Below are 19,341 nucleotides of genomic sequence, written 5' to 3' on the forward strand. Positions count from 1 at the left end.
CTGGCCGGGAGCGAGGGCCGCGCCAGTTCGGCCCATCCTTTGCTTCTGCCTGGCTCGGCTCTCCGGCTGCGGCTGCGGAGAGAGCGCCGCGATCCTCGGCTCGGCCAGCAGCCTACGCCCATTTCGCCTGCCGCCGGCGCTTCCGCTTCCGGTAGCCCCAGGCCGTGAGCGTCCGAGGCGCCTGCCATGGCGAGGAGCCGGCTGGAGACCGTGGGCAGCGTTTTCTCGCGGTGCGTGCTCGGAGCCGGTGTGGGCTGAGGGTGCTTCCTCCGGATGGGTGCTCTCGACAGCTCACGGTCTTTCTGGGTGGGTCAGAGCAGGGCGAGGCCTTCTCCAGAGTGCGGGAGGCTGAGCCGGGTGAGGCCCACTCGTGCTCTCTCCTGTCTCTGAATAGGTGTGCTTGACGGCGCCACTCCCTGCATGTATCTTTCCCGCCCAAGATTGCACCTCTCCTGCCCGAGTGGAGTTCTCTAGGAAGAGGAAGGGAGGAAGATGATGATGGGCCCGGCTGGGCCATCTTTGTATTTCCTTCGACGCGACGGGGATGGGGCGAGGGGAGTGGGACGCACATGAGAAAAATAGGACTTAACCCCTGAGCTTTGTTAGGGCGGTTTGGAGTATGGAAATATGTTAACTGTAGGTGGGGAACACCCCTGCTGTGGCCTCCTTCCGGTTCGGTCTTGGGGACTCCGTGATCCCACTGATGTCCCAGACTGTGCTAGACTGATTCAGGGGCTTAGACAGGCTGTTGTAACTGACTGTCCTTCGTTATTTTTCCTTCCTTAAGGACTCGGGACCTGATTCGAGCTGGGGTGTTGAATGAGAAGCCCCTCTGGTTTGACATATATAATGCCTTTCCCCCGCTGAGAGAGCCTGTCTTCCGAAGGCCCCGCTTGCGATATGGCAAAGCCAAAGCTGCCATCCAGGACATCTTGTACCCCGAGGACAGGATTAGAGCGTGAGTACAAAGCCCCCATGATGGACAGGAGGCAGCAGAACTTCAGAAGGAAGGATTTAGCTATTAGTCTGGTAACTTTAGTGGGAGTCGAGCCAGGGCTTGCCCTGTGGAGGAGGTCTTGTGTATCTACCAAGTTAGGAATTCAGAAACAAATTCTGGGAAGTAGAATCTGGAGCCCAGCAATGGACTGATAATTGCAATTATAGCTACCCGTTTCTGTGCGTCTGTTAGCACTATGCTAAGCCCTTAAAAAACATTCTCGGGGCGCCTGGGTGGCTCAGTTGGTTAAGCGACTGCCTTCGGCTCAGGTCATGATCCTGGAGTCCCGGGATCGAGTCCTGCATCGGGCTCCCTGCTCGGCAGGGAGTCTGCTTCTCCCCCTGACCTTCCCCACTCTCATGTTCTATCTCATTCTCTCTCTCAAATAAATAAATAAAATCTTTAAAAAAAAAAAATTCTCTAACTTAGGCCTTACTCTAATCCTATAAGATCAGTATATTGTCTCCATTTTATTCATGAAGACTGAGGCTCAAGGAGGTCAGTTCACTGGGAATTCAGTGGCACAGCTCTTTCCCTCAAATACTGATGTCAGTTTTTAGTACCCAGAATTTGTATGATTCTTTTTTCTTAAATATTAAGATTGGAGGTTGTACGTTATTCAGGGTAATACATATTCCTTCTTCTTCTCCTTTTTTTTTTTTTTTTTTTGAGAGCATGTGCACGCACACACACAAGAGCATGGGGGAAGAGCAGAGGGAGAGAGAGAGAGAAGCAGACTCTGTGCTGAGCATGAAGCCCCAGGCGAGGCTCGATCTCACAACCTTGAGACTGTGACCTGAGCCAAAACCACGAGTCAGATTCTCGGCCGACTGTGCCACCCAGGTGCCCCTGTCCCCTTATTCTTTTCTCTATTTCCGGATGTAAGAAAACAATTTATGAAGTCATTATATTCTCATTTGAGGTCTAGGCCCCTTTCATTTGAGGAATCTCCTCCCCTGGCCCCCAACACTCCTTGAGGTAGGAGAAGAGTATGTTTTTGCTCTACTTGGAAATTTTCAGGGTAGTTCCCGAGCTCTTTGGGGGCATTAAATACTTTGTCAGTGCTTTTCTGGGTAGGCTCATTGCATGCACTTGGTCAGGATTTATACATTAAAATCATTTGTGGGTGTGTCTGGGTGTCTTAATCAGTTAAGCATTCGACTTCTGTTTTTGGTTCAGGTCATGATCTCAGGGTCCTGGGATTGAACCTTGCCTTGGGCTCTACCATGGAGAGTCTGCTTGGGAGTCTCTCTCTCCCTCTCCTCCTCCTCCTGCTTGTGCTCTCTATCTCTAAAAATTAAAAAAAAAATGTGCTTTTTTTTCGTGCTTCTGCTGTGTGAATAGCAGGAACTAGGTGATAGGTCATTGGAGAATGTGGAATATTTTACTGCTTCTTTTATTACTGTTAATGTTAAAATAATAATACCTTGCATTTAAGTAATTTTTTGAACCTTTATTTTTGTGGCTTCTTTTTAGTGTTTTTAATATTTTTAAAGAACTTATAACAATAAAATAAATTCCAGATATAGCAAAACCTAAATGTAAAAAATGAAAGCATAAAAGTACTAGAAGAAAACATGGGAGAATTTTAAAAATAATCTGAGTGATAAAGACCTTTGTAAATATAAAACCCAGAAGCCATAAATGAAAATATTAAAATTCTCTGCCCAAAAAAAGTACCTCAAACAGAAACAAAAGTCAGCCAACATACTGGGAAAAAAATTTTGCAACAAGTATGACGGGCTGATTTCCTATTTATACTGCTGTATAGTTTGCTTATAAATCAGTAGAAAAAACCCACCAAATGAAAGGCAAAGAACATGGATAGGGCACAGAAAAGGAAATTCAGTTTGCTTTTAAACATGAAAAGATGTCCAGTCTATTTCATAAGAAAAGGCAAAAATAAAACGAGTTATATTTTTTCACCTGTCAAATTGACAAAAGAAAAAGTTGGAAAATAGAATTTGGCCCGGGTGTGGGGAAATAGACATTCTCATGCATTATTGGTGTGAACGTAAATTGGCACAGCCAGTTTGGGAAGTATTTGGCAGTTTGGAAGGCCATATTACAAATGCACATACCTTGAGCTAGTAATACTATTTTTATGAATTTATTCTAGACTCATTTTCACAGTGTACTAAGAAATATTGATAAAGTTAATCGTTGCAGCACTGTCTAAAGGAGCAAAGGATTGGAAACAATCTAAGTTCACTGATTTGAAATGATCTCTAAGAACTATTAAGTAGAAGAGGCAGGATGTACAATAGTGTTTTCTGTTCTTGGAGTTAAACTGTATGGCTGGGGACAGGGAATGATAGATGCATATATGCTTGTACTTTAGAATATTCTTGGATGGATACACAAAAAACTGGTTAGTGTTGCTTCCTGGGAGGGAACTGGGGTTGGGGGCAGAGGTGAGCAGGAATGTTAACTTTTCATTGGATACCTTTTTGTAATATTTGGTTTATTTGCCATGTGCATGCACTACTTATTTAAAAAAAAAAAAAAGAGCTTATGTTTGGACTAGTAATTTTTCTTTACTCCGTTCTTGGCCGTGATCTGTAAATGGAGATTTATATTGTGTTGTTTATATTTTCTAGGAAATTTTACTCAGCCTATGGATCTGGTCAGAAAGCTTTTGATCTGTTCAATCCAAATTTCAAGTCTACTTGTCAACAGTAAGCCATTTTACAATTCCTGGGTTAGTTTTTTTTGTTTTTTAAGGAATTTAGTTACTGGTTTGAGGAGTTTTGTTGAAGTCCACCGCAGGGAAAAGCCGCTCCTCTAGGAAGACATGTTAAAGGAATGCTTGATACGGTGTGACAGCATGTCTTGATGACTCTCAATATACAGCCCTCACATGTGGTCTGCTTGGAATTCCAGGTTTGTGGAGAAGTACATTGAGCTACAGAAGCTTGGAGAAACAGATGAAGAGAAGTTATTTGTGGAAACAGGGAAGGCTTTATTGGCAGCAGGTGTCATTTTGAGAAGAGTAGAAGCAAGGACTGTGAGTATTTTTTGATTAAAATTGTTATTAGGGTTAGTTGTCTATTTGTTAGAAGTCAAAGGAAGACTTGGTTTTCCTTCTCCAACCTTGGTTTATGTCCCTGAACACCAGGTCAAATACTGGTAGATGAAATACGCTGAAATTTAAAAAAAAAAAAAAAAATGTGTACACACACACACACACACTAAAATTTTGTGATAGTGACTGCTACTTGGAACAAGTGAGTTGTCATTAGGGCTTTTGAAATTATGGTTCTCCAGAGATTTTTATCACGTGTATTGCTTGTTATAGTAGAATTTGACCTGGGATATTAATGTTACGTTTTGACTCCATGATAGAATGTGCTTAGTCATACAGCTTCGGCCAGTCAGTGGAGTGAAAATGACATCTGTGTGATGTATTTATGTCTGGTCTTTTAAGCAAAAGGAAGGTAGTCACGTTTCCTGGGAATCTGAACCCACGGGTGTCAAACCGCAAACAGTATTGGAAAAAAACCAGCCTCTACAAGAAGTTCCACAGGACCAGCATTTGGAGACATCTGAAGAACAGCCGAAAGGTCTCTCACCTCCCTGAAGAACTTGTATACCGTGTATACTGACATCCAAACTGTATTCACTAGATGAATGTTGAACTGTTTTTAACAGTTGGACTGTGTAAATGTTTCCCAGTCTCTAAGGCATTATGTTTGCCTTCTTTTAGTTCCTATTTCTAGGTTGTCATAAAGCTGAGTTTCATGGTTTGAATGAACTTTTATGTTAGGACGGTGTTAAATAAAGAATTCCCTGGCTGCTTATAAAGTAAATTTACTTTAAAATTGTAAATAGCATGAAGAAACCTTTATAAGTATGGTTTGAATGGGACTTGTTCTGAGTAGGTCTGCTTGGATTTCTGTGTTAACATGTGGGTTGGCTATATCTGATTCTCGGGTATCTTTCTCTTTTTTGGCCCCATCAGGCTTTTACTTATGCATATGGTATGTCCCCTGGGCCAACTTTCTGTCTGCAGATAATCTTCACGTTTTGTTATAGAACTATTGATCTTCAACTTGAGAGGTCAAGTTGACTTGGGCTTTGTGGTAAGAGTGAGAACCTATCATTGTTGATAGACAAAGGTCAAAACTATAGCTTTAATCTCATAGATTAGGTTGAGAGTGCTGGAGACAATTAGCATAGGCCCAAACCTAGTCTGCTCAGTAAAGATTTGAATGAATAAATGATTACATCCAGCTGAAGACTGAATTCAGAGGACATCTGTAGATAACTGGATTGCCAGGAGGGGGCCAGCTCATTTAGATGCCGTGATCCACCGGCATCCACCTGCCTCCCTGGTGTGGAGATGTGGTGATGAGACCTTACCAACCGTTCTGCTTTCTTCATTTTCATACCTTCTCTTGAATGAATGACATCTTCTGAGTTTCTAGCCTTTATATTTGTGATCCTAAGGCCACTAGTTTTCAACTACTAATAATAAGCTGCTTCAGAAATTCCTGATTTTAAAACTCATGTAGCTTTTCTGTTCTTTGTGTACAGTCTCTTCCGTCTCCTGGTAGACCCAGGGTAGAGCCCACACCTCAGCCCCGGCACGGCCTTGCACATGGTGCTCTGTGAATGGAAGGGGAATAGTACATGAGGCAAAAGCAGTTCTCAGCCATGCTGCATCTCCCTGCCACCCGTCACTGGTTTGCGATTCCTTTTGTTTGCGGAATGCTTTACTTTTAGATGGGAAAGTAAATTTCATCCATTCAACAACCAGAGACAGCTAGTGAATGCCGAGCTTGGGGAGGAGGACTTAAGCAGGGGGATGAGACAGTTCTGTTCTCAGAGGAACAATTGTGGGGGGGTGGGGGTCACTCATTAACTTCTTTAGACTTTCTGGGGTTTAAAAGGAAGTTTTTTGCCATAATGATGAAGACATTTTTAGAAAGTTGTTTGATGCATACTTTTCTTTTTTTAATTTTTCTTTTTTAAAGATTTTATTTATTTATTTGACAGCAAAAGAGCACAAGCAGGGGGAGCAGCAGAGGCAGAGGGAGTAGCAGACTCCCCGCTGAGCAGGGAGCCCGTCGCGGGACTCAATCCCAGGACCCTGGGATCATGACCTGAGCCGAAGGCAGACGCTTAACCAACTGAGCCATCCAGGCACCCCTATTTTTTTTTTTTTAAGATTGATTTATTTACTTAGCATGAGCGCAAGGGGCAGAGGGAAAGGGAGAGAGAACCTGAAGCAGGCTCTTTGCTGAGTGCGGAGCCAGACGTGGGGCTCGATTTCACAATCCTGAGATCAGGACCGGAACTGAAGCCAAGAGTCACATGCTTAACCGACTGTGCCACCGAGATGCCCCTGATGCATAATTAAAAAAAAAAATGATACAGACACATGGTTCAGAATTTAAAGGTAAAAGGCTGGTCTCCTTTCCAAAACCTATCTCCAGCCACCTATTTCTCTCCCCCAAGGCCATTTCCTTTCCAGGAATATTTTGGGCGTATGCATGGGGACACTGTGCTTACTGTCCTGTACCTCATTTTTCCATTTAATATGTCTCAGATCCTGGGCGCCTGGGTGGCTCAGTTGGTTAAGCAACTGCCTTCGGCTCAGGTCACGATCCTGGAGTCCGGGATCTAGTCCCGCATCGGGCTCCCTGCTCGGCGGGGAGTCTGCTTCTCCCTCTGACCCTCCCCCTTCTCATGCTCTCTCTCTCTCATTCTGTCTCAAATAAATAAATAAAATCTTTAAAAAAAAAAAAAATATGTCTCAGATCCTTTGTGTGGATGCCTAGTGATTTAATCAGTGCCCGAATGACAGAAGTGGCTCTGTGTTTTCTTGGGCTGCAAACAGGCTCGTGCTGCTGTGGGTGTATCCGTTACAGCGGTACTGCTGGAATAGCATGCCTTTGATTTTGGTGTTGTCCTCCATAGAAGCGGCTCAGTTACGCTCCCGCCAGCAATATACAGGGATGCCTGTATCCCCGCAACCTCACCAGTACACTTCCAGCTTGTGTTTTTTGTGTTTTTTTAAAGATTTTATTTATTTATTAGAGAGAGACCATGCACACGCACAGGACGGGGCGGGGGGGAGGGAAGAGGGAGAAGCCGACTTCCTGCTGAGCGCGGAGTCAGACCCAGGGCTTAATTCCAGGACCCAGGGATCACTGCCGGAGCCGAAGTCAGACATTTAACCGATTGAGCCACCCAGGCGCCTCCATTTCCATCTTGTTAAACCAGACAGACTCTTCCCTGAGGAGAACCTAAGCCTGGGAGAAGGGAGAGAGACTAGACCTTACAGCAAACTTCCTTTATGTTGAGTCTCAGTAGTCAAAACAGTGAAAGTGAAGTGTTTTGGGGAATTCAGAGCCCTTCCCACAGTTGGTGTGGGCAAAAGCCATCGTTGGCATTGAGATGCTTGGACAGAATGGAAGTGGAAGCTCATTCTTGCATCAAGGACCTTAAAATCTAATTGGGAAGACGAGTGACTTTGGAAACAAAATGAACAGGAATTCTTTCAAGTTATGATACAAAATAATGGTAGAGTCGGGGGGAGGAGCCAGCTCTAGATTAGTCCAGGAATACTGCACGGAGAGCCTTGAAAGGCAGGGGGAGTTGAAGGAGGCATGCTGTTTCCTCTGCCTGGAGCACCCTCCCTGCCACCACAGATTTGAGAAACTATTTTCACTGCCGTTTCCAAATGGTAACTGCTCAGGGGTGCCTGGCTGGCTCAGTTGGTAGAGCATGTGGCTCTTGATCTCAGGGTCCTGAGGTCATGGGCATAAAACTCAGTTACAAAAAAAAAAAAAAAAAGAAAAAAATGGTACATGCTTGGAAATGTTACCTGATGTTCAAATCAGATCTCCAGTCCCTTCCGGGCTGCACTCATGCATGTCATTCAGTTGGCACACCTGGTCCGCTGTTGGCACTCTGGCCTCACCCTTGTCATCCGTTCCGGAAGGAACTACCTTCTTTCCATTCAGAGTGTAAACAAGTGCAGAAATTCTTACTCATACCCACTGACGCATTAGACAGAGCCTTTCTGGAGTGGGCCCTCCATGTAGGTTTGCTGAGCTGAAGCCAAGAAAGGCATGTGTTCAGGTTACAGTGCAGTTTGCAAAGACAAGTTTGAAGTTCTGGGACTAGTTCTCGTTCCTCCAGTTTTTGTTGGTGTGACCTTGTGCCTGTGACAGTCTCAGAGTACAAAATAGGGATAATGTTTGCTTCTTTGGCTTCTAGTTAGTTATGTGAAAATTGAGACAATGCAAAGCCCGCTTGTAATACGTGACAGATGCTTCTATTACTCTTGAGTAGTGGAAAACAGGTTTGAACAGGTAGTATGGAGTCAGACCACGGTGGCCTCAGTAACTACCTGGAGTTGTTCAGTTGGGTATCAGAAAGTTTGAGCAGGGAAGTAACATAGTGAAAGCAGTGTTGTGTGGAAGGAAGATTGACCCAGATGTGATACAAAGAACGGCGTTGGCGGAGCCGGCAGGGAGGGGGGAGGGCAGGAAGAGGAGACTTTGGTCTCTGCAGCCATGCCAAGGTTACAAATCTGAGTGACCAGAATACCTGCATCACTAACAGCAAGGTTGGGAAGAGGGCTTCAGTTCTCAACATACTGAGAGGTGATGGTGCATCGTCCAGGTGGCAGACAAAGGAATGAGTTAGATGTCTGGGAGATGGGGAGGAAGTCCCTAGCACAGGGGTAAGGGTTGGAGCCAGGAGAATGAAAGCTCTCCAAGGGGAGTGTAGAGAGACACAGGATGTTGGGGGCTGAGCCAGGTGAATGCTCTTAGTTAAGGGACAGAAGGAACAAGAAAGTCAACAAAGGAAACTGATCCCACATCTCCCATCATCTATATAGCAAGGCTTTTTTTTTTTTTTTTTTTTAATTTATTTGAGAGCAAGAGAGCTCAAGTGGGGGGTGGGAGGGTTCAGGGAGAGGGAGAAGCCGGCTCCCCACTGAGCAGGGAGCCCGACTCAATGCGGGGCTCCATCCCACGACCCTGGGATCACAACATGACCTGAAGGCAGACCTTTAACCGACTGACCCACCCAGGCGCCCCTACGGCAAGGCTCTTTTAAGTGGTCCTGGATTCACAAGATTTTTTAGAGTTCTTCCTTCGCTTCTGTTTAGTAGGCCTGATTCTTGATCATGTGTCCTTAAAAGGCAAACCCAAGTCTTTTTGTAATTTTGTGTAACACTTAGTGTCGTGTTCTGTGTCTGTGATCATGAAAGCAGTATTATAGAAAATTTGGTGCTCCCAGAGGATTCCTGATTTTTTTTTTTAATGGTACCCTTCTCTGTAAATAAGTGATGGCTTGCCACTTAAAAACATTCCACAGATTCTCTCTTTGACAAAAGTCATTCAAATGGGAGAAGATTTTCTCTGAGCCCCGCACTGGTGCCTACCTCTGCCCCTGGGAACCCAGATAGGCACGCAGGAGTTGTGGGGCCTCTTCCATCCTTCTAGGCTCTCCGCAGGGCTAACTCAAAACCGGGCCGGCTGTTTTCCTGACTACATGGGCTCTAGGGCCCGGGACATGCTGTGGCTCTGGGACTGCAAGTGCTGGCTCTGCCTCAGGAATGTGGAGCTAGGGACAAGGAGCGGTGAGCCGGTGTGTGTGTGTCGGGGGGGGGAGGGGCACGAGATTATTACTTCGCTCGGGGTCTCCGTGTTCCTGAGCTCTATTCCAGAACAGCCAGAAGGTGGAGGCGTGATTGGCGAGGTTCATCATGTGTTTTGAGCCTTTGACGGTGCTCAGGGAGATGGATGCCTGAGCAGGTTCGGTGAGCCACTTGGTTGAGGTCACCTTGTCTGGTGGAGGAAGGGCACCTCCCGTGGGGAAGACAGTCTAGGGTAGCGCTCAGTGTGGCCTGTGGCCGTGTGACTGGGTGAGCCCGGCGCTGGAGCAGGTTCTGTGGAGATGCTGAACCACACTGTTTCTGCTCTGGCACTTGGATGGAGAGGTCGCTAGGGGAAAGCACAGGCAGGAAGTGGAGGCTATGTCCCCTCCATCCATGTGTATTACAGGCAGAGGACTTCAGTTGAGTGGTGGCTGACAGTGAAATTACATTTGGGGTAGAGTTTTACCCTCGACTGATGCTTGTCTGAGACCGGAACTTAAATGTCAGTCACCTGACCTTCTAGTTGGTCTGTTCTTTTAATTAAAAGATAGTTCTAAGCAACATCAAGTAGTGGTCTATTTATTATTTATCAAGCATTTTCCTTCCAGCAGTTAGTGAAAGGTCAGTGGCTTCAGCGGATGCTTTGTTTTTGGTGAGTAGCTTAGATGAAAAAGATATACAATCAATCTGCTCCCTCCTGTTTGCTCATGGGCAGGACACTGTTTAATAGTCATTGTGGCATTTAGGATCGCAGACCTCTGAAACATGCAGAAAAGTGCTTGTGCATTCCTTGCCGCTGACCATTTCTCCAAAAGTAAACATCAGGTTGTGATTATGGTTAATAATGAAATATTGATTGTTTGAAAATGTCACCACCCGGGACCATTTGGCCCCAGAACCGCTAGGTGGCGCTGCACTCTCGTGCTGCTCAACCACATTAATTTTATTTCCTTGCCTTGGGGTACTTGCCTTTCAAGGTTGGTGAGTGTCCTTGTAAAATAATGTTCTGGCTGAGGTTTAGGAAGCCGAGTCCTGGGGTGCTTGGGATAGGGTAAAGATGGGAGCTGATAGACCCCAGGACAAATGACAAAGGCCTGTGGGGGAAACCATGTTTGCACCATAGTGGGAGCAGGAGAGGAAGGAGCTAACTGGCCGAGTCCCTAGAGACTGCCCAGAGCAGCGTTTCCTAACCTTCTCCAGTCAATGACAAAATCTGCGAATTTGCTGTGGAGGACAGACTGGGGGAGTGGTGTGGGCAGAGAGGCAGTGTGGGGTCAGGCCTGGAACTGAAGCCCTGATCAATTGCCTTGTCTTGTGACATGAGGGGAGCAGGTGAATAACCTGACCCTCAGTTCCCTTATCTGTAAAGCAGGGGTCCTAACATCTCCTTCATCAAGGTGCTATACGGGTTAAAGAAGAGCAGGAAGAAAGTTCTTGGCACGGAGTCAGTCTTCGCTCTCAGTGCTTGGAAGGCTCTCAGCAGCTGTTGCTTCCCACTGGGTGAAGGCGAATGTACATTAGATTAAAATGGAGAAAAGGGGCGCCTGGCTGGCTCAGTCTGTATGCGTCTGCCTTCGGCTGGGGTGGTGATCTTGGTGTCTTGGGATCGAGCCCCTCATTGGCCTCCCGGCTCAGCGGGGAGTCTGCTTCTCCCTCTGCCTCTGCCCTCCTACCCCCACTCACTCATGTGCACGTGCGCTCTCTCTAATAAATAAAATCTTAAAAAAAAAAACAAAACAAGAAACAAAAAAACTACCTTTCACCAGGTACTTGTCTAATCGCTTCTCTCTTCTCAACTCCTCCCCCCAGCAGTTGCGATCTCTTTTATCTTCTTCCAACCTTCTAGCACTAAACCAATCAATCAGCCAATCAATCAAACAATTAAAAACAAAAAGACAAAGGAGAAAGCTAAAGAACAACCTGGGAAATCATCTATTATTGGAGTTTTTTGTGTGTATGTGTGTAGAAAGCAATGTCTTAAATGGCATTCCTTCTGTTTCCTCTTTCCTTCCTCATTGTTGCTTCCCTTGCCCTCCTTGTGGTAAACTTTTGCTCCTTTCTTTCTCCCTCCTGCCCCCTGATTGTGGAGGGAAGCCAGAGGGTTACTACCTAGAGGTCCACCAGAAAAAAAATGGCTCCAACCCCAGAAACATTGGTCCCCGGGGGTCAGGGCTGCGCAACCCTTGGGGCAAGAGTTTCTGGAACTCCCTCTGGTCCTCCTCCCGGTGAAGGGCAGGGTTGATGCCAGGGTTGGAATGGTGGGTGGGATGGGAGTGAGGTCTGGAGAGCCAGAAAGATCTATTTATGTCCTGGGGCACCTGGGAGGCTTAGTCAGTTAAGCATCTCTGCCTTCAGCTCAGGTCATGATCTCAGGGTCCTGGGATCGAGCCCCATGTCAGGCGCCCTACTCAATGGGGAGTCTGCTTCTCCCTCTTCCTCTGCTGCCCCCCTCCCCGCCGCTTATGCTCTCTCTTTCTCTCAAAGTCTTTAAAAAAAAGAAAAAAGATCGTTATGTCTTTCCCATTGTCCTGTGCCCCGTCACTCCATTTGACCCTGGTCAGTCTGCAGTGGGACCCCTCTGCCACTGGTCATCTGGGGTGCTAGTCTAGAGGACACAAGTGCTGAGGGTGCCACTGAGGGACATTACAGAGGAAGAGCTCTGGCCTCTTTCCTCTTCAGGTGTCAGAGAACTGGGTTCCAATCCCGGCACAGCCACTCCCTGTATATGACTGTGGCTTTGGACAGGTCATTAACCCTTCTGAGCTGCATTCACTTCCAGCACAGGGTCTGGAGCCTAGGAGATCCTTGACAGTGTACTTGTTGAGTGAATGAATGAACAAATGAATGGTTTCCCCATCTAAGCATAGGGATAATAGTACTGCACCAAGTATGTTTTGGGGTACAGAACCCAAAGAAGATGCTGGTTGTGGCAGAACTTTGGAAACTCTGAAGCCGTCTACAGTTCCATAAAATAAAGATGCCGGTCCGAAGCAAATGTCCTGGGAGCTGCTGGTGCTGGGCTTGCCCCGGGAGAGCGGAGCCCAGGACTTCGGACTCAGGAGAGCAATAGCAGCAGGCCAGGACAGCTGGTCTAGTCTCTGTGTGTTGAGGAATTCTGCAGGAGATGCCAGCTTCTTCAAACCCCCTCCTGGGTGCTTGCTTTAAATCCCGAGGGTGCTCAGCATTATCTCTTGAATATTAAGCACGAAGAGAATTGGATCCTGGACTTTATCACCAGCTTCCTTTGGCTCCTGCCAGGTGAGGTGAAATGGCCCTGCTCCATCTCAACAGCGACGGTCATGGCCTCCCTGCCTCCCTGGTATTCATTTCCTTCCTTGGGTCCTGCTCCCTGCTGGAACCATTTTCCCCTGCCCTGGCACGAATGTCCCTCTGGCTCCTCAAGGCTTCCAGCTCCTGAAATGTATAATTCAAGGGACAGTGGGCTTGTGTTACCATTTCTGCCGGCAGCCTCGAGCTAACTCGTAGCCCGGGCGGGGTCTCCCTGTTCAGGCTGGGGACAGGGTGGGCCTGCCTGGCTCGCCTCAGCGAGTGTGCCCGCGCCCGGCTCCTGGTTGTCCCGGTCAAACCACACTCAACGGGCCTTAGAGAAAGCCAGCTTAATCCCAGAAAGTTTTCAATTTAAATCCTAAGAAGGCAAAGCTTGTCTTTGGCAACCCTGCACCATCCCTAACTTTCCTACTTTGGGTTGTGAGAGAAGACAAAAGGGCGTGGGAGACAGGCCAGATGAGTTGGAGGGGTCCGGTCATCTGAACAGCAGGCAGGTCAAGGGCACCAGAATGTTCCACAGTCCTGCAGCATTCCTGCCATGTCTCTCCTGGCCTTCTGGGCGATCTAACCTCCAGTGCAGCGTGTTCTCAAGGTTGGAACTGTTTATTCCTTCCCTTTTGATTATTTTTTTTTTTAAGATTTTATTTATTTATTTGACAGAGAGAGCACAAGTAGGGGGAGCAGCAGGCCGAGGGAGAGGGAGAAGCAGGCTCCCCGCTGAGCGGGGAGCCCGACGCGGGGCTTGATCCCAGGACCCTGGGATCATGACCCGAGCCGAAGGCAGACGCTTAACAACTGAGCCACCCAGGCGCCCCCCCTTTTGATTATTGTTTGACACACCTAGCATGGCTTCTTAAAAGAACCACTTTGAATACCTGTAAAGTCAAGAAGCTCAAATTTAGGAAAATCTCACCGATAGGACTTAGTTCCTGTGTGCTGTTGACTCATAATTACTATATTATAAAATTATTACAATATAATTTATTATAATTGCTATTATATAATAATAAATAATACTAATGAAATTCACATTATAATTAATGCTAATGAAGGATAGATGACAGATGTTTATTGCTCAACTAACATGTGTTGCCAAACCCCAAAGGGGTTACTTTAAGATCTAAAGGACCTGAATGTACTTTACTGTCATGTTGAAGAGAATAAAGCTTTCAGGTATAATCAAGATTTCTTATATATGAGAACTCAGTGACCCATAGGCAATGTCTGCCATAAAAAAAAAAAAAAAAAAAGAACTGAGTGTACCTCCATTGTTTACTGACATTTAAAAATATCTCCTTTAGCGCACAACTGAGGCAGAAGATGGTATGGAGAGCAGCTGGGGCACTCGATGAGGCTCTTGGAGATCCTGGCCCAGCCCCGACTCATCAACTTGTTGGCTGTGTGACTTTGGAAAATCATTCAACCTTTTTAGCCATTTGTGAAATAAGGGGGTTGAGCTACAAGACCTTGGAAGCCCTATTCTCTGGGTCTTTGGTCCAAGAAGAGCTGCGAAGATGGGGAGAGCAAGCACATTCCAAGACTTACTAAATACTTAAAATCTTACTTTTTTTTTTTCTTCAGATTTTATTTATTTATTTGAAAGAGAATGAGCAGGGGAAGGGGCAGAGGGACAAGCAGACTCCCCGCTGAGCAGAGAGCCCAATTTGGGGCTCAGTCCCAGGACCCTGAGATTATGACCTGAGCTGAAGGCAGAGGCTTAAGCAACTGAGTCACCCAGGCGCCCCCAAACCTTCTCACTTTTAAATTTTGATTATGGATGGGAATGCAAGCTGGTGCAGCCACTCTGGAAAACAGTATGGAGGTTCCTCAAAAAGTTGAAAATAGAGCTACCCTATGACCCAGCAATTGCACTACTGGGTATTTACCCCAAAGATACAAACGTAGGGATCCGAAGGGGTACATGCACCCCGATGTTTATAGCAGCCATGTCCACAATATCCAAACTATGCAAAGAGCCCAGATGTTCATCGACAGATGAATGGATAAAGAAGATGTGTGTATACACACACACACACACACACACACAGGAATATTACACAGCCATCAAAAAATGAAATCTTGCTATTTGCAATGACGTGGATGGAACTAGAGGGTATAAGCGAACTAAGTCAGTCAGAGAAAGACAAGTATCATATGATCTCACTGATATGTGGAATTTAAGAAACAAGACAGAGGATCATAGGGGAAGAGAGGAAAAGATAAGACGAAACCAGAGAGGGCGAAAAACCATAAGAGACTCTTAATCAGGAAACAAACTGAGGGTTGCTGGAGGGGAGGGGTGTGGAGGGATGGGGTAACTCGGTGATGGACATTGAGGAGGGTAATTGTAATGAGCACTGGGTATTATATAAGACTGATGAATCACAGACCTGTACCCCTGAAACAAAGAATACATTATATGTTAATTAACTGAATTTAAATTAAAAAAATAAATTTTGATGATGCAAACACTTGTAAGGGTAGAGAAAATGGTATGATCCTCCATATGTTCATCATGTAGACTTAACCATTATTAATATTTTGCTCTATTTGCTCATCTAGATCTTCTCTGAAGATTTTGCTTATCGATACATTTTTCTGTATCTTAAAGTACGTCCAGACATGACCACTCTCACCCAAGGCTTCAGCCTGCTTCTCTGAAAAATAAGACCTTTTCTTACATCAACACCATTACCATTATTAAGCTTAACAAAGTGGCAATTAACAGTAATTCTGTAATATTACCTGATAACCAGTCCATATTCACATTTCCAGGCTGTCTGCCGCCTCCTTCGTCAGCCCGTCCCTGGGGCCAACCATGGTTAACTCTTTCTGTGTTTGGTGCTTCTGGTGAGTAGCTTCAGGGGGGTTCATACCCCCAGCTGCTGTCGTCACCTCCTGGCTTTCTGCTAGGAGAGATGACAGGTAACTTCGATTCTCTCTTCTTCCACAGCGGCATTTACCCCCTTAGTTCCTCTGTGTAGTAACACTTACTAAGGTTCTGTTTGGGGTTGAATTTTGTACCCTTTCCCCCACCCCCCAAAAAAGGTATGTCAAAGTCCTAATTGCTGGTGCCTGTGAATGTGACGTTATTAGGCAGCAGGGGCTTTGCAGATGTGATCAGGTGAAGATGAGGTCATGCTGGAGTAGAGCGGGCCCTAAATCCAATGACTGGCATCCTCAGAGGGAGAGAGGGACTTGGAAACAGGCACACGCAAAGAGGAAAGACAGCCATGTGGAGACCGAGGCAGAGGTTGGAGCAAGGTGCCGCCACCAGCCAAGGAGCGCCAAGGGTTGCCAGCAGCCGCCAGAGGCTGCAAGAGGCAAGGCAGGAACCTCTCCAGGGCCTTCGGAGGGAGCCTGGCCCTGCCGACACCTTAATTTCAGACTTCTGGCCTCCAGACTGTGAGCGGTACGTTGCTGTTGTTTTAAGCTTTGTGGCAGTTTGTTATGGCAACCCTAGGAAACTAATATGGTTCCTCTGCCTTTGGGATCACTATAAGGGAAACTCGGTTTTCCTCTTTCCTATGCAGGGAACAACCCAGTTCTTCTCTACTGCCTTTCTCCCCATGACTTGACTTTACTACTCACATAAAACGCTTGACTTCTGGTCACCAAAAGTGGCAGGGAGTGGGGGGTTCCACACAACAAGCCATTGTCTGCTACACCAGCTGGTGTCCTACAGTTTAATTCGGACACTGTCTACCCAGACATAGTGTCAGATCCCACAGGTTAGGTTAAGGGCTCAGTCCCACAAGGCTGCCCCTCAACACACACACACACACACACACACACACACACGCAAACACTTCAGATGCCAGTGGAAAGGCCAGATTATCACCTATACTTCCAACCAACCAGCTATAGATCTCAAGTTCCAACAGCCCTGTTCTCGGGTTCAATTGATTTGCTAGAGCAGCTCACGGAAATCAGGGAAACACATTTACCAGTTTCTTAAAGCCTATGATAATGAATACAGAGGCCATCCAGAGGGAAGAGATGCATGGGACAAGGTATGTGGGAGGGGTGCGGAGCTCCCATGCCCTCTCTGGGTGCGTCGTTTCCCAGCACCTCCCTCCACGTGCTCACCACCCTGGAAGCTCTCAGAACCCCGTACTTACAGGATTTTATGGAGGCTTCATCACGCAGGCATGAGTGAGCATTGACTCCACTTTCAGCCCTTCTCCCTTCTCAAGGGAATGCGGGGGCGGGGCTGAAAATTCCAAGCTTCTAATTATGGTTTGGATTTTCCAGTGACTAGCCCTCATCCAGGAGCCATCCAGGAACCCACCCAGAGTCACCTTAGTAGAATAAAAGATACTCCTATCCCTCCTATCAGAAATTATGAGGGTTTCAGGAGCTCTGTGTTAGGAGCTGGGGGCAGAGACCAACATGTATTTCTTTTTTTTTTTTTTTAAAGATTTTTATTTATTTATTTGACACAGAGAGAGAGACAGCTAGAGAGGGAACACAAGCAGGAGGAGTGGGAGAGGGAGAAGCAGGCTTCCGGCTGAGCAGGGAGCCTGACGCGGGGCTCGATTCCAGGACCCTGGGATCATGACCTGAGCCGATCGATGGCAGACGCTTAACGACTGAGCCACCCGGGCGCCCCCCAACATGTATTTCTTATTACGAATCCCACTATTAGAGTCACATAAAGTACTTACCCTCTATTTCTTGTTCCATCCACTACCTCTTGACTCCCTGCTTTGTACGATGAGGGTAAGAACCAGAGGTTTAAACACAGCCGGAAGGGCCCTGGATGTGAGAAGTGCAAGTGATGGAGGGCAGCATAAGGCAGAGGGTGGATGCCTTCTGATCCCAGGGCTGCCACTGTTCCATTTTCTCCATCTGCAGAGACACTGGCTGCCTGGGCCTGTGTCCACACCGTGTGTCCCAGAGCCAGGAGCAGACGTGGGAGGGAGAGTCCTGTCCAGAGTCGAGGTTATTTCATTCCCCTCCAGGGTCCGCCTGCTTTGCTCCTGAGTCACACAGGCCAGTTTCTGTGGGAAGGTCCCAGACACTGGCCGTAGAGATGTCCCCCTCAGAGAGCAGCTCCTTCTGAGTCCTGCGTTGACATTACGCCATTGGCATGCACAGGGAGATGCTAGAACATGGTTGTGTGCAGCTCCCTCCCCCCTTACATTTCTGTAGGGATGTTATTAACCGTCTTTTCCCCTGTGAGGACCCATGGGTGAAATTCCCGTCCATCCCGATGCAAAGAAAACCTGTATGTCTTCTGAACACCTGGCGTGGCTTACTCTCGTGGTCTTGGCCAATTTGGTACCTTAGTTTCCCTCTTCGCTTTGGCTGTGAGTAAATTCAGAGGTAAAGTTACAGTCACATGCAGCTGATAGAGGAATTTATGATGACATTTGTTTTGATAATTGTGAAATATTTTAGGCTTACAAAAATTACAGAGAATATATAACAAATATCCCTGTCAAACTTAGCAAAGACAGATTGAAGCCCTCCGAGCACCAGGTCCCGAACCTGTTCTCCCACCTCCCACCCCTGTGGGACATCTCTTCCTGGACTTGCTCTAGCCCTTCCTATTCAAAAAATAAGAAATTTTCTCCAAACATATGCCCCTGTAACAAACATATGGTATCGTTTTGCATATTTAAAAACATTCTATAAGTGGCTTTGTGCTATATGTATCGTTCTGTAATTTGTTCTTTTTACTCAAGGATTTTACTTTGAAACTTCCCTCTGTTGACACATGTAGCTCTAGTTAATTCATTTTTCACTGCTGTGTAGTATTCCCCTCGAAGACTAGACAAATGATGATACGGTGTTTCAAAGCATGGGCCTGGGGCCAGAATGCCAGGGTTCAAATCCCAGCTCTGCCACTTACTAGTTCTACGACCTTGGGCAAATCAGCCTCTCTGAGCCTCAGTTTCCTTAGCCATAGGATGGGGCAAATGATAGCGCCTACCTCAGTCGATGTGAAGATTAAATGATGTAAGCTGTGAAGCTTTTAAAATAAGCCTGGCGCACAGTGTGCACTCTTCAAGACCTGGCTATCACTGTTGCGTGTTTATTTTTCTACTGGTGGACGTTTCCAGTTTTGCCCTGTCTCCGGATGTTGCAGAGAACATTATTCTATTTGTTTCTTTGCGCATGTGTGCCGGAGAGTTCCTCTGGGCCAGGGCGCACACGTGGGAGTGGATTGCTGGGCCATAGGGTGTGCCCATCTTTCCTTTTCTGGGCAATGTGAATGTGCTCTCCAGCACGATCCTCGCCCTGGCCCGTTCTTGGTGTTGTTTTGGTGCACTACTTTTGCTTAAACTTGGCTAAATCTTTCTTTCCTTTTGCCCAAATGTCCCCATCTACTTATTTATTTATTTTTTTAAAAGATTTTACTTATTTATTCGACAGACAGAGATAGCGAAAGAGGGAACACAAGCAGGGGGAGTGGGAGAGGGAGAAGCAG

At 46.5% G+C, this 19,341-nt stretch overlaps 1 protein-coding gene across 6 annotated transcripts in view; it reads left to right on the forward strand.

Annotated features, from left to right (window-relative positions):
* The first annotated feature begins 10 nt into the window (after positions 1-10).
* MRPS23 (mitochondrial ribosomal protein S23) overlaps positions 11-19,341 on the forward strand; it is a 29,872-nt gene continuing 10,541 nt past the window's right edge. The window contains exons 1-7 of one of the 6 annotated variants that reach the window (XR_010408533.1): positions 31-230; positions 788-958; positions 3,598-3,675; positions 3,881-4,004; positions 4,425-4,560; positions 5,534-5,682; positions 5,996-6,695. Coding sequence is in view for 5 of the 6 variants with exons in the window: in XM_064582665.1 (XP_064438735.1) it covers positions 187-230; positions 788-958; positions 3,598-3,675; positions 3,881-4,004; positions 4,425-4,560; positions 15,681-15,755 (628 nt within the window). In the remaining variant the exon portion in view is untranslated. Of the gene's footprint in view, positions 231-787; positions 959-3,597; positions 3,676-3,880; positions 4,005-4,424; positions 4,807-5,533; positions 5,833-5,995; positions 6,696-14,206; positions 15,381-15,680; positions 15,756-19,341 lie in introns of those variants that run through there. The other 5 variants (XM_064582665.1, XM_064582667.1, XM_064582666.1 and 2 more) reach the window with 5 other exon arrangements.

This window comes from Mirounga angustirostris, unplaced genomic scaffold (assembly GCF_029215605.1).
Source record: "Mirounga angustirostris isolate CCGP_5_RB_7025 unplaced genomic scaffold, mMirAng1.0.hap1 SCAF_17, whole genome shotgun sequence".
In the NCBI taxonomy this organism is placed as follows: Eukaryota; Metazoa; Chordata; class Mammalia; order Carnivora; family Phocidae; genus Mirounga; species Mirounga angustirostris.